Source organism: Bos indicus, chromosome 16 (assembly GCF_029378745.1).
Source record: "Bos indicus isolate NIAB-ARS_2022 breed Sahiwal x Tharparkar chromosome 16, NIAB-ARS_B.indTharparkar_mat_pri_1.0, whole genome shotgun sequence".
Lineage (NCBI taxonomy): Eukaryota > Metazoa > Chordata > Mammalia > Artiodactyla > Bovidae > Bos > Bos indicus.
The window spans coordinates 74,166,995-74,180,161 of record NC_091775.1 but is presented as its reverse complement, the minus strand read 5'-3'; the positions used below and the strand labels follow the sequence as shown (position 1 = coordinate 74,180,161).

The 13,167-nt window shown below is 40.7% G+C and overlaps 1 protein-coding gene across 3 annotated transcripts in view; it reads left to right on the top strand.

Annotated features, from left to right (window-relative positions):
- Positions 1-5,996: 5,996 nt before the first annotated feature.
- SYT14 (synaptotagmin 14) overlaps positions 5,997-13,167 on the top strand; it is a 211,261-nt gene continuing 204,090 nt past the window's right edge. For all 3 annotated transcript variants that reach the window (XM_070768657.1, XM_070768656.1, XM_070768655.1), the window contains exon 1: positions 5,997-6,091. In XM_070768657.1, the coding sequence (XP_070624758.1) occupies positions 6,079-6,091 (13 nt within the window). In that variant the 5' untranslated portion in view covers positions 5,997-6,078. The remainder of the gene's footprint in view (positions 6,092-13,167) is intronic.

Below are 13,167 nucleotides of genomic sequence, written 5' to 3'. Positions count from 1 at the left end.
CATTCCTTAAATGACTTAATTTGGTCCTCACTCTTCACTGAGTTTGACACAGAATTCAAGCTTGTCATTTGTGTATTTGATAAATGTAAGCAATCAAAGCTCTTAGTGACCCTCTCTGAATCAGGCCCACACATTTATAGTTCCATAAACTAAGGAGACCTGAATGGCTTTTGTGACAGCAGATTTTCTCATCTAACTCAGGTTATCAATTATTTTCGTCTGCGTAGAATTCAATTTCCTTCCCACATACGTGTGTTCTTGAGACCTGCTACATGTTGCCTCTGCTTTCTACATGGTAGGTGGCTGCATTTACCGCTGTGTGACATAGTTCCATCATTGAAACAGTCTGTAGCATATTTTTTGACCTATGAGTGAAAACTGTTATATAACTGTCCCTTGTCATTATCATGGGAGCATCCAGCTGTGAAAAAAATTTAAATATATTTAAGTACTCCTACGTAGAATAAAGTAATATACTTCTTTGTTGTGAATAAAAAACTTGGAGTTAAATTTCGTTTGTATCCCACTGAGCATGTACTTGTTGAACATTTTTGTGTAAAACTGCTCTATGTTTTCTGAAGTTGTGTTCACTCCTCCACAATGACAGACCAGTATCCTGCTGTGTTGTAACGGTGTCAATAAACCACAGTGTACTGCTCCATACGTTTAGCCAACAGCAATAGCTTCACTGATCAATAAGATATTATAACAGATTTTACACAGGAGAGCATCGTATTTAGAGACAGAAGGGAAGACGCATGTAGGTGGCTCTTCAGTCTGCATGAAAGGCTTAGAAAATGTAATGGAACGTAAGCGTGGAGTAGTAAATTAGTGTCAGTGCTATTAGATCTCTTTTCTCTTTTCTTTGGTAGAGCTTGTGATAGCTCTAAAGCTTTAGAGGGCAAGAAGGAAAACTACCATTTGATCTAACTGCATAAAAACAATTTTAGAATGCTTCACATTTCCTTTTTTCTCTTAGCTATCACTTTGCTGCCTATAGGGGAGTAAGTGACAAGTCTTGAAGAAAATAATTGGTGGAGGAAATCCAAGAGAAAAAAAAATTGTTTTGGTTTATGTTTACTTTTATTTTTTCTTTCCATTTCCATCTCTAATTACCTCTACACAGCATGACAGATACACTTCTCATTGTACCAGTCCATCAGGTAGAGTATCAATACATGGAAAGTTATTACCATTCTCTTCTCATTAGAGACATCACAGTTTGCCCCACCAAGTATCCATTAAGCAATCTTCTCTGGAAGTGCCCCCTGAACCCCACCATGTCATTTCTGTGGCTCTGAGGCTGTGCTGTCTGATACAGTAGACACCCAACCACATATGGCTGGTGGCCATTGCATTGGACAGCACAAATGGACAGTTTTCATTATCTCAGACAATTCTTTTGAACAGCTTTGCTTTAAGAGAATCCCAGAGAAATGTACTGAAGTAGAGTATCCTTGCAGACATCACTCAAGCTTTCTCTGTCCAAGAATCTCTTTCTAGGAACCATTTTCCCCTCTCCCCTGTTCAGCCTTATAGGTCCCAAGTTCAGTTCAGTTGCTCAGTCGTGTCCGACTTTTTGCAACCCCATGGACTGCAGCACGCCAGGCCTCCCTGTCTGTCACCAGCTCCTGGAGCTTGTTCAAACTCATGTTTATAGAGTCGGTGATACCATCCAACATCTCATCCTCTGTCGTCCCCTTCTCCTCCTGCCTTCAATCTTTCCCTGCATCAGGGTCTTTTCCAATGAGTCAGTTCTTCGCATCAGGTGGCCAAAGTATTGGAGCTTCAGCTTCAGCATCAGTCCTTCCAATGAATATTCAGGACTGATTTCCTTCAGGATTGACTGGCTGGATCTCCTTGCAGTCCAAGGGACTCTCAAGAGTCTGTTCTCCAACACCACAGTTCAAAAGCATCAATTCTTTGGCGCTCAGCTTTCTTTATGGTCCAATTCTCACATCCATACATGACTACTGGAAAAACCATGGCTTTGACTAGATGGACCTTTGTTGGCAAAGTAATGTCTCTGCTCTTCAATATGCTGTCTAGGTTGGTCTTAGCTTTTCTTCCAAGGAGCAAGCCTAGTTTGATTTTATGGCTACAGTCACCATCTGCAGTGATTTTGGGTCCCCCAAAAGAAAATCTGTCACTGCTTCCACTTTCCCCTTCTATTTGCCATGAAATGATGGGACTGGATGCCATGATCTTAGTTTTTTAATGTTGAGTTTCAAGCCAACTGGGATAGTTTATCTTAAGTACAGTTAGTGACACTCTACTTTTTTGGGATTTATGGAGTGAAGACCTAGAAATTTGGCAGAATCCATAAAGCCTGGGATTTCTCGGGGGTTATGTTTTCCATCATTGGGAAAAAGTTAGCCTGTGGTGAGCAAGCAAAAAATGAGCATGCAGAACAGTTAGAGATAAGAAGCAGAAAATATAGTGTTAGCATTTAGGTTCCCAAGATTGCTAAAGCTGAGGCCCAGCTTAATTTCTATGCTTATATCTTTGTAATTAACTTTCTATTTTACTTAAGCTACTTCAAGTTGAGTTGCTCTCACTGGAAAAGTTATCAGGGTAAATAACTAATATTATAGTTGTTTCCACAACATTATGATTCATGAAAGAAATGCAATATTAATGGTTTTAACTAGATTTTCATTAGGTCCTTACATCCAGCTACATCTTCTCAGACAATTGCAACTGCTAATAAAACTTAAAGTTCAAAAGTATCTCTCTTACTCAAACACTCAAAATTCCTGGACAACATAATTAACACATTAAATTTTCCAAAATATAATTTTGGTATAGGTATTTGTTAAGACTCCATTTTTATATAGGTAATACATAATACTAGAATTACACATCTATTTAATTATATATACTAGAATAAAATATATTACTAGATATATTTTTTTTCCATTCTTTTAATGGCTTTGATTTTTTTCAGTTGGATAGCTTAAATAAAGGAAGTTTCCAACTTGAAAAATCATTTGGTTCTTAGAAGTACAGTGGGAACTTTGGTAACTTGGAACAGACTCTTCATCAAGATAGTATTTTTATTAATAGTGGTAGATTGTTTTGTTGGCACATGAAAACCACTTAACTAATATAGGTACAATTACCTTTCATTTCCTCTTTGAGGTGTTCTTTCTACACAATTCACCTTCATACCTTCATCTATGGATGTTTCAGCCACACACTGGATAATTAAGCACTGTGGCCTCCCATAAGTCAAACTATCATCTTAAATCATGTGCGTGAAAGATTGAGTGGAAACTTAAAATACCAAAAACATATTCCCATTTACTAGTCAAAAGAAAAGGAGTTACTTTTGACTTCTTTTGTTTTTCTTTTCCCATCTTAGCCCCAACTATCTCTCCACAACACATGATGAAGAAACTGGGCAATTGCTTGCACTACATGTTTGGAAACTATTCTTCAAATAATTCATTAATAAGGAAAATGAAGAATTTAAAATGAGCATTTTTAAAACATCCTCTACAATGTAAAGGTGTATACACTAAAGATTACTTAGAAGTATATGGTCAAAATTAGAAAAATGTCTTGTCATTGGGTAGGATGTGTGATGGATAAAATTTGAAATATTTAAATTATAAATAATTGACATTCCCCAAATTAAATGTATCAAACCCATGGCATACTGTAGGAGTATCTAAGAAGTTAAATCTCAATTCCAAGTGGCTGCTAAGCAAACTCTGACATCATATGAGGGCTTCCCTGGTGGCTCAATGGTAAAGAATCTGCCTGCCAATGCAAGAGACATGAGTTTGATCCATGGTCTGGGGAAGATCTCTTCCCCATGCTGCCGAGCAACTCAGCTCGTGTGTCACAACTATTAAGCCTGTGCTCTAGAGCCGGAGAACTGCACCTACTGAGCCCGTGTGGCACAACCACAGAAGCTCACACAGCCTAGAGCCCATGCTCTACAAGAGAAGCCCATGCACTGCAATTAGAGAGTGGTCCCCGCTCACTGCAACTGGAGAAAAGCCTGCACAGCAGTGAAGACCCAGTGCAGCCAGAAATAAATAAGTAAAATTATATAACAAAGAAGCCATATGAAACACTGGAAAGTTAAGTCATATGATATTGTCCAGCAGTAATGACACAAATGTCCCAACTAGTATTTGTGGAGCACTTAAGGGGAAAGAAAAAAAGGCAGTGTTGGTGAGGAGAATTATGCATTCTAATCCGAGGGGAAATGTCATCAATATTGAGTGGCTTTGGCCTAAATTCCCAGATTTGACACATTTGAAGCTCACATTCACCACAACACACAGATTAATTTTCTGAGAAACTGTGATATTAACCTGAGTTATGGGAGCTCACATAACTTGGATCCATATATATTATTAACTTGTGTAGTTGGTAATGAAATAATGATTTTTGTTTGTTTGTTTCTGGCTTTCACTATGAAATCCTTAAAAAAGCTGAGCAATTGGATTACTCAGAGCCAACCAGAAACCACAAACCCAGAACTGTGGTTTCAAGTTCCAACCAGCACCTTGGAATTCAAGGCTGTTTTAAGGGAAGCTGCCTGGAGAAAATAACTTTGGCAGTATACATATTTTATCTGAATCTCACAGATATCTATGGTAAACACACACACACACAAATCTTTCCTAAAATATAGACATTTTAGTATTTACTGGTAGAAGAGCATTTTGTTTGATCCTTCAGTAACAACACTTTCTTGTAGTTAACTTTTAGCACAATGCTAGTTTGATAAATATTCACTGGACTAATCAAAATGGTAAAAAAACGAATGCTTATTGAACATAAACTGTGACTGAGGGAGAGATTACACAAATTTCTGCTCTAGATTTACAGTCCAATCTCACTTACATAAGTGCAAAATTTTCTTTGTCTCAGTCCCCAGTATAGCTCTTTTGCACTAGGAGTTAGCACTTTTCTGTAGGAGAATCACCAACTCTCTGTGCGTTAATCTTGTTTAAGCTCTTCCTTGTCCAGGTCCTCAAAGTACCAAATGAAGTTGAAAGTTGGGTGAATGTTGAGTGGTTCAAGTACCTCAGGTCAAAATTAATCTACCAGCTGTTCTGTGGTCAACGTTGACCTGTGTTCATAATGCTCATTGGGTTGCCGGTTTAAAGAACTTGCACGTGACTTGCTTCTTCAGGCCCTTTGTCACAACGTCTGTCTCACCTTTACTTTTGTTATGACCTCAAATGTGTGGAGACAAATGCCAACGCATATTTCCGAGGGGAAAAACCAAGCTGAGGTTGATGGCAAGAACTGATCGGGTTGATCAGGAACCTAAGGGGTGAAGTGCACGCTAACACGTTGCGTGTGTTTGTGTGTGTGAGTGTGTGTGAGACTGTGTGTGAGTGTGTGTGTGTGTGTGTGTGTGTGTGTGAGTGTGAGAGAGAAACAGAGGGAGAGGGAGGGAGACAGAGAAGCGGCTGTCCTCAGGATCCCTTTCTCTGCCAGCTGGCTGTCTCTCACCCTCAGCGGAGATCTGAGGCGAGTATCTGGCTGATGCAGGCAAAGCAAAACCCAAACAAGCAGGCTTTCGGATGACCAGATCTCAGGGAGTCATCACCGGCTGGGTGGGGATCCCGGAGCCCGGTTGACAGCTGAGACCTGTCCATGGTGCTGACCACAGCCTTCGCGCGCCTCTCGGTCGACTCTAGCTGCCGCCCGCCAGCGGGGAGCAGACGTCTCGGTGAGCGGCTCCAGCCGCCGAGAGGCCCCGGGGCTGGTCTCGGGTGCGGGCCCCCCGGGGGCCCTCCGCGCCCCGCTCCTGGTCCGAATCCCGGCGCTAGACGCTGCGGGGGCGGCGGGGCGGCGGCGGGGCGCGTCACGTGCCGGCGGCGGCGGCGGCGGGCGGCCCGGGAAGCGTCCATTTCCTCGGCGCGCCCGCGGCGCCCGGGCCCCTCCTCCGCCCCGCCCGCGCCTCGCCCCTCCCGACCGCGCAGCCCCGCGCCTGCGGGCCCGGCCCCGCCCCGCCCCGCTCGCCGGCGGCCCCGGCGCGTCCTCCGCCCGCGCGTCCCGCTCGCCGCCCCTGGCCGCGCACTTGGTGCGGTCCAGGGCGAGCGCATCATGGCGATTGAAGGTAAGTGGAGGCCGTCCGCGGTTGGGGCGGAGGGTGGCGGGGCGCCCAGGTAGCTAGAGCTCGGGGGTGCCCGGGAGGCCGCGGCGCCGATGGGCCCCGGAGCGGCTGTGCAGGCTCGAGGGTCCCGGACCGCGTCCCGGAGGCTGGTGGGCGGAGCGGCGCCGCCAGACTCTATACCTGGCCTCGGCGGTTCCGTCGGCCTCGGCCCGCGGCCCGGCGCGACGAGTCGAGCTGCTCCTGCCGACAGGTACGGCGCCGCTGGGGCAGCTGCTTGCTCCCGGCGGCGCCGAGTCGGGGGGAGGGGCGGGGGGCGTCCGGTGCGGCCCTGCAGACCCGGCGGGACGGGCTGGAGGAGCCCGGGAGCGCAGGGTGTACCCCGCCTTCCATTGACCTCGCCCCAGCAAGCCGCCCTCCCGCGATATTCCCCTTCCTCCCAAACTGGGAGGCCAGTTTGCTGTCCCCAGTCCTAACCCTTCTCAGCCCCTACTCGAGCAGATGCTGGACTGCGCTGTCCGTCCATTCTCCTTCTGTGTGCTGTTGTTGTAGGGGACCAGGGAATTTGGAGTGAGGGTAATTTCCTTCTCAAGTATTTTTCTCTCCTAACACTCAAAACTGGTTTTTCTCTAGGAAAGAGATGCAAAGACATCTTTACAAGAAATGCATACTCTTAAAATCCTGCATATATGTCAGTCTATTAAGTGTTACGGTGCCATCCATACTCATATTTTCAAAAAATAGCTTAATTAAAGTTCCTCAATAAGGTAGACAGCTGGCACTAAAGTGTATTTTTCTCTTCTTACAGAAACATGTAACTGGCATGAAGTGTCTATATTTTGCTTTGTTTTAAAGGACAATATTTGAAAATTAGTATGATACGTCTAGGATGTATGTGCAAGTCTGCAGCATGTTTGAGCCCCTATCCCACTCTTCCCTTACTTCAAACAATGAAAGTGGTTTGTAAAATTTCCCTGTGTGTATGTGTATGCATCTGTACAAATGTGTAAGGCACCTACAGCATTGTCAGACCTAGCCTAAATTTTATGTTTCTCCTAAACACAACTTTTGAAAGCACTTCCCATCTTGGTGGCCAACCCTGAGGCATACAGCTTTGCCGGATCCAGAATTGATTTAGTTGTGTGCTTATGTTTATCTTACTTATTTTAAGAGATTGATTACCTATTCAGACAGTTTCAAGTATCTGCTTTAGCTAAGGGGCTTCCCAGATGGCTTCCCAGTGGTAAAGAATCTGCCTGCCAGTGCAGTAGGCACAAGAGACACAGGTTTGATCCCTGGGTGGGGAGGATCCCCTGGAAAAGGAAATGGCAACCCACTGTAGTATTGCCTGGTAAATCCCATGGACAGAGGAGCCTGAGGGACCACAGTCCATAGGGTAGCAAAGAGTCAGACACCACTGAGGAGACTTAGGACCCACTCATGGTTTAGCTAAAGTGATGGAGAGCACTAGGAATAAGATCTCCTGATAATCTTTGATATTCTTGTTATCCAGAGCAGTACTTTCAAACTTTATCTTACTATTTACTAGAGGTTAAAAATCAAGAAACAGAATATACTGATTTATGTTTTGTACTTTATTTCCCCAACCACTTTGTGGAAGAATTTCTTGTGACTTGGTAAAGACAAAAAGGCTTATGCAGAAGGTGAAGAAGAATTAGCAAGATAGTATCCATGTATGATCCTGTAACTTAAAATTTCTTTAAAAATTTTCCAGTTTCCGCCCCTTTTCTCAATTGACTCTTTCCTTCTCCCTCTTATTGTTAAATGTGATCAATTACTTTTTTATGTCAGCTGAAGGCATTTGCTCTGCCTGCTGTGAAGTGAAGCTTGCTCAGTTGTGTCCAACTCTTTACAACTGCATGGACTATACAGTCCGTGGAATTCTCCAGGCCAGAATACTGGAGTGGGTAGCCTTTCCCTTCTCCAGAGGATCTTCCCAACTCAGGGATTGAACCCAGGTCTCCCGCATTGCAGGCAGATTCTTTACCAGCTGAGCCACAAGGAAAGCCCAAGAATACTGGAGTGGGTAGCCTGTACCTTGTCCGCTGGATCTTCCCGACCCAGGAATCGAACCGGGGCCTCCTGCACTGCAGGTGGATTCTTTACCAGCTGAGCCACCAGGCTCTGCCTACTACTGCTTGTATATTTAAAAAACAAGGTTTTCAAATTTCCTGTTCTAGAGATTCTTTTGTGCTTGAGAAACTCTCAATTAATATTTTCATACTTAATAATTTGTTGATGGCTTCATAATATAACTGTCAGGAGTTATGTGTTTTCTAGTTTTGCAAGGCAACTATCGTTAATACTAGCATTTCTAATAAAGATGTCAAGTAAGGCATGCTGTCTATCATGTACTAAAGCAGATTGTTTGTACCCTCCCCCCCAGCTGTGTCATGAAGTCGAATGAACTCTGGATGAGGGCTTTATACTAGGGACATCTTAGAATTTTAAGGGGCCCACAGGAGCATCTCTTCCCATTTCCCAAAGAAGTGGTTCTTAAAATATTCAGTGTCTTCATTCACCTGTTAATTTTGTAGACTTACAGAGCAGTCGATGTGCTTGGCATCCTGTGCTGCACCCTGGGGGGCCACAAGGATGAATAAAATCACATTTCTTCCCTCAAGGAGTACATATTCTAGTGGGGGAGACAGATAATTTTAACCATGCAATTACAATATAGTGTGAACACCAGATGAATCATCCTTACTTTGTATAAAAATATTCAATGAGAATGAGTTCATTGAGCCCATATGCCAATGAACATTTATGCTGATGTGGAACTATAATCCTTACAGTTCATAAGGTCCTGGTTTTAACCAAAAATCTGCTGTTAGTAACTTCCTTCAATGCACTCACCCTCGGTCTGCTTTCTGGAGCAATAAACTGAAAGTTCCCTATTCTCTGTGTACCCGACGTCACTTCTACCATTTTGAGACAACTCCTGAGCATTTTCTTTATTAGACACAATATTTAATTCTTCCTCTGGATGGTTGGTATTTGTATGTTTTAAAGTTTGAAATATGGTAGTGTGCCACTCCATTATAGATGTTTTGTTAAAACTGTTATATCACTCCTTGTGCAAAATCTTATTAGTGTAGCTAATTAGAATAGCCATTTTGGAGCTTCATGTTGGCTCAGGATGAAGTTGTAATCAACCAAAATCACAGTGTCTTTTATCTGGACTACTTTCAAGTCATGTGTCTTCAGTTGCTTGCCCAGCTAACTAGTGTTTTGATTTAAAGAAGAGATTATTTGTATCTGTTAAGTGTACTCTTTATTAGCCCTGGCCCAACATTTTAACCCTTTAATTCAGACTTTTAAGTACGAAGGGTTACTTTTATTTATTCGTTTTTTTCAAAGCCCCTATTTTATAATACAAATTAATCATTTATTTCCTCCTCTTATCAATCAGATATCTGCTAATCAGGACTTCAGACAAATATAAGATGATGGTGTTACCACTCTAAGCTAATATAATTCCAGTCAGAGGTGAAGCAGTTAGCCCTATCCTAGGTTAAGGTACAATTTTTAAAAAGCATACTAAAATATTAAGAATGGCTTATAGAACCTTATTGTTACCCTAGAGGTCTTGTGGGAGATAACAGGTTGGGAATCTTTGGTCTAGCCGGCCTGTCAAGATGTGTAATTGTTATCTGGCATATTAACTCTTCTAATGTTGGCCTCTATCAGTCTGGAGAAGGAAATGGCAACCCACTCCAGTACTCTTGCCTGGAAAATCCCATGGACGGAGGAGCGTAGTAGGCTACAGTCCATGGGGTCCCAAAGAGTCAGACATGACTGAGCGACTTCACTTCACTTCACTTCATCAGTCTGACATTGTTGACTCTCTCCTGTTTTTTGAAGTTTTTTCTTCCTCTCTTACTTCTCAGACTTCTCTTTATCTCCCTGATCTAATGTTCTCTTGTTTCCGTTCTCAACCTTGTTCTCACTCTACTTTGTACACTCTGCTGTGATTGCACCCCTTGAATCACGTGGAAATCTCTTGTTTGTAAATTTGTCTCCCCAGTCTGACCATAAATGCCTGGAGCATAACATTTATTTGGTTTATATTCATTAGATTTTGTACAATACCTGAATATAGTATGTACTCAAGATGTTTCTTGAATTGTTGAGAGTTCTATCGATTATCATAAAGGGTTGCATCCCTTGCCCAGATATATTTGACCAAATGTCTGCCATTTAGTAACTTGTCTGTCTACCCCTTCCTAGTTCTGCTTCCTGGAGCAATAAAATAAAAATTCATTATTACTAAATTAAAAGTACACATGGTTTTCCTAATATAATTCCGCATAGTAGCTATATATGTTGGACGTCCCACAGCAATCAAAAATGTTTAGCTTGGGACATTCAAAATGTCCTAAACCAAAGTTGTCTTCACAGCTACCAAATCCAGCCTCCATACTCCCCACTCCATGCAAATTTGCCATCTGAGTAGCATTTTTAAATAACCAGACGTCTGAATTAGAAAGCTGGAAATCAACCCTGTCTTATAATTCAGTCTCCACATCCTGTTGATCACTAAGTCCTACCATGCCTGCATCTCAAATTAACTAAAATTACATTTTAGTTCATTCTCTTTTCTCTCATTAAGAGATTTGTATTAGTTTTTTCCCGTGTCTTGTTATCTCTTTATAAAGGGCAAGTCTGATTTAAAACCTCAAGATAAATTTAGTCTTTAGTGATCTGACTGACACCCTTCTCCATCTAGTCACATTTTTCTGTCTGTTCCATTGGAATAACTTTAGACTCCTTGCAGAATGTCTTGCTGAAGTAAAAATATTCATCTTGATTGTTAACTTGCTACACATAGTAACTTTACTTAACCTCTCTGGGTAGCTTTTTAAAAAAGAAAAATAGTGAAAGAAGGGTAAATTAGAGAATCTGTTGGTACTTTTTATTCACAATGCGTTTTACACAGACTTTGCAAGTGTTTATCACACACTTTCGCATTTATTTTGTAAGTCATTAGTACGACTCAGATGCCTGTGAAGATTTGTTGTGACTCTGAGATTTCCGAGATCCAATTTGGGCTTTCAAAAGTTGTTTGAAATGTGTAATTAAAAAACCCAATACAGGACTTCCCCAGGTGGTCCAGCGGTTAAGACCCCGTGCTTCCAATGCAGGTGTGCAGGTTCGATCCCTGGTCCGGAAACCAGGATCCCACATGTTGCGGGGCTCAGTCAAAAAAAATAAAATAAAGAACTAATTAAAAAAAACAACAATGAAAGCATGTTGTATTCTTAGTCTTGAGGGAGAACATCACACTCCTGCTTTCCATGCTATTGTTAGAGAGATGTTACAGTGTGTACAGGGGTAATGTAATTAGGAAGTCTCAGCTGTCAGTCTGTGACTGAGTAAGGCAATTTATTGAACTGTTTGTTTTTTGGAAGATTTACAGTCAGTTTAGGCAGTGATGTTCCTGGAAGAGATCCTTTGGCTTTCAGCAGGAATCAAATTTCTAACATTTCATGGAGATTTAAGACATGTTTGTATATTAGGTAAATTGGTTCAGAGACCTCTACACAGTACTTTTGAATAATTTACAATTTATTTTAGTTTCCTTTTCTGACTCACTAAGCAAAATTAGAAAAAAAGTAGAAAACTCTAGAGAAATATTCGTATTAAGATGCATTTCGCTTTTTGTTATTTTCCGTGGTATTGCAAAATCACATATTGGTTCATTTGTACAATTTGTTGAGTAATAGTGTTTGCACGGTCGCTTTATTTAAAGTGATTATAATGTCTGTCCATAGCATGTGTGTAGTAGTATAGTAGCTTGTCTTCATGGATTCGATTTCCATTCAGCTGACTTTTATGTTTTTACCCCAACATCCCCAGATCCTCACCTGTTAATACCTAATATGAACTTATATTTAGGAATAGCAAAAGGCTGATCAAACTACTATAAATAAAAAACATTCCAAGCTTTGAATAAATGAATATTTGCATATTTTGTTTGTATATATAGTAAAATTTTAATAGAAACCTAAAAATTGGAACACTGGATTTTCCATTTTTTAGAAGAGATAGTGACAACACAGCAAGCTGTTATTAGGAATTTATTTAAAAACAAACTCCTATGATCCATATGTGTATTCAGTTCAGTTTCATATTCTCACATTTTAGGGCTGATTTTAGAATTGATATTCACAGTAATAGTATGAGTCATCAAAAGATAGAGGATTTTAATGAAATATTAAATTATCTTCAATATTCTGAACTTACTAATGCAATAACGAGTATTTGTAGCTTTAAAAAAGTGATCTGGTGCAGTAGTGGAAAAAAAGGTATTCTCCATTAAATAGAAAATTAAATTAAGTAGAAACCTTCTTGTGAAGTATACCTATTCAAGGTTTTATGATATTAATGAGCTTCAAAGAGTCAAAACCGTAATTAACAACAACAACAACAAAAAACTGAATGAAAAGCAGTCAAAAGTGGGAAAAATGGATTACATTTGTGAGCAGTAAATTTATAAGGTAAAAAAAAAAATTTATAAGGTAAATCTTATACCTCTTAGAATAATTATTGAAGAAATTCATAGAAACTTGTATGGATTAAAACAGAAACTGTTTACTATGCTGTGCAAACCATGATCTTTCAACAACACTGTTTTCAATCAGAGACTAATATTGATATTATTCCTTGAATGACTTAACTAGGGAGAAACTAAAAAGTGTCTAGAAATTAGTGACTGTAGTCTAAATGGATTATAGCGGTTAGGAGTAGTTGGCAACATGAGTAGGAAATATTTAAAGTTGCATACCTATTATGGAGTAGATATATAGATATCTACTGAAGAAATAGCTATAACAGTTTATTAAAGTGAGCTAGACACTAATTAAAAGGCTGCAGCTACTTTAATGCATGGTTTTTTGGAGAGAAATCTTGAGATGAAATGGAATTTAAAATACTTCTAAAGTAGTTTTTGCATAGTGTTTGACTTAATAGAACCTGTAAATTGTAGTGATTTGGGCTAATGGTCAAAGTAAATGTGTAGGAAAAATAAAAGTCTGTTTTAGAAAGGACTAGATTCATTT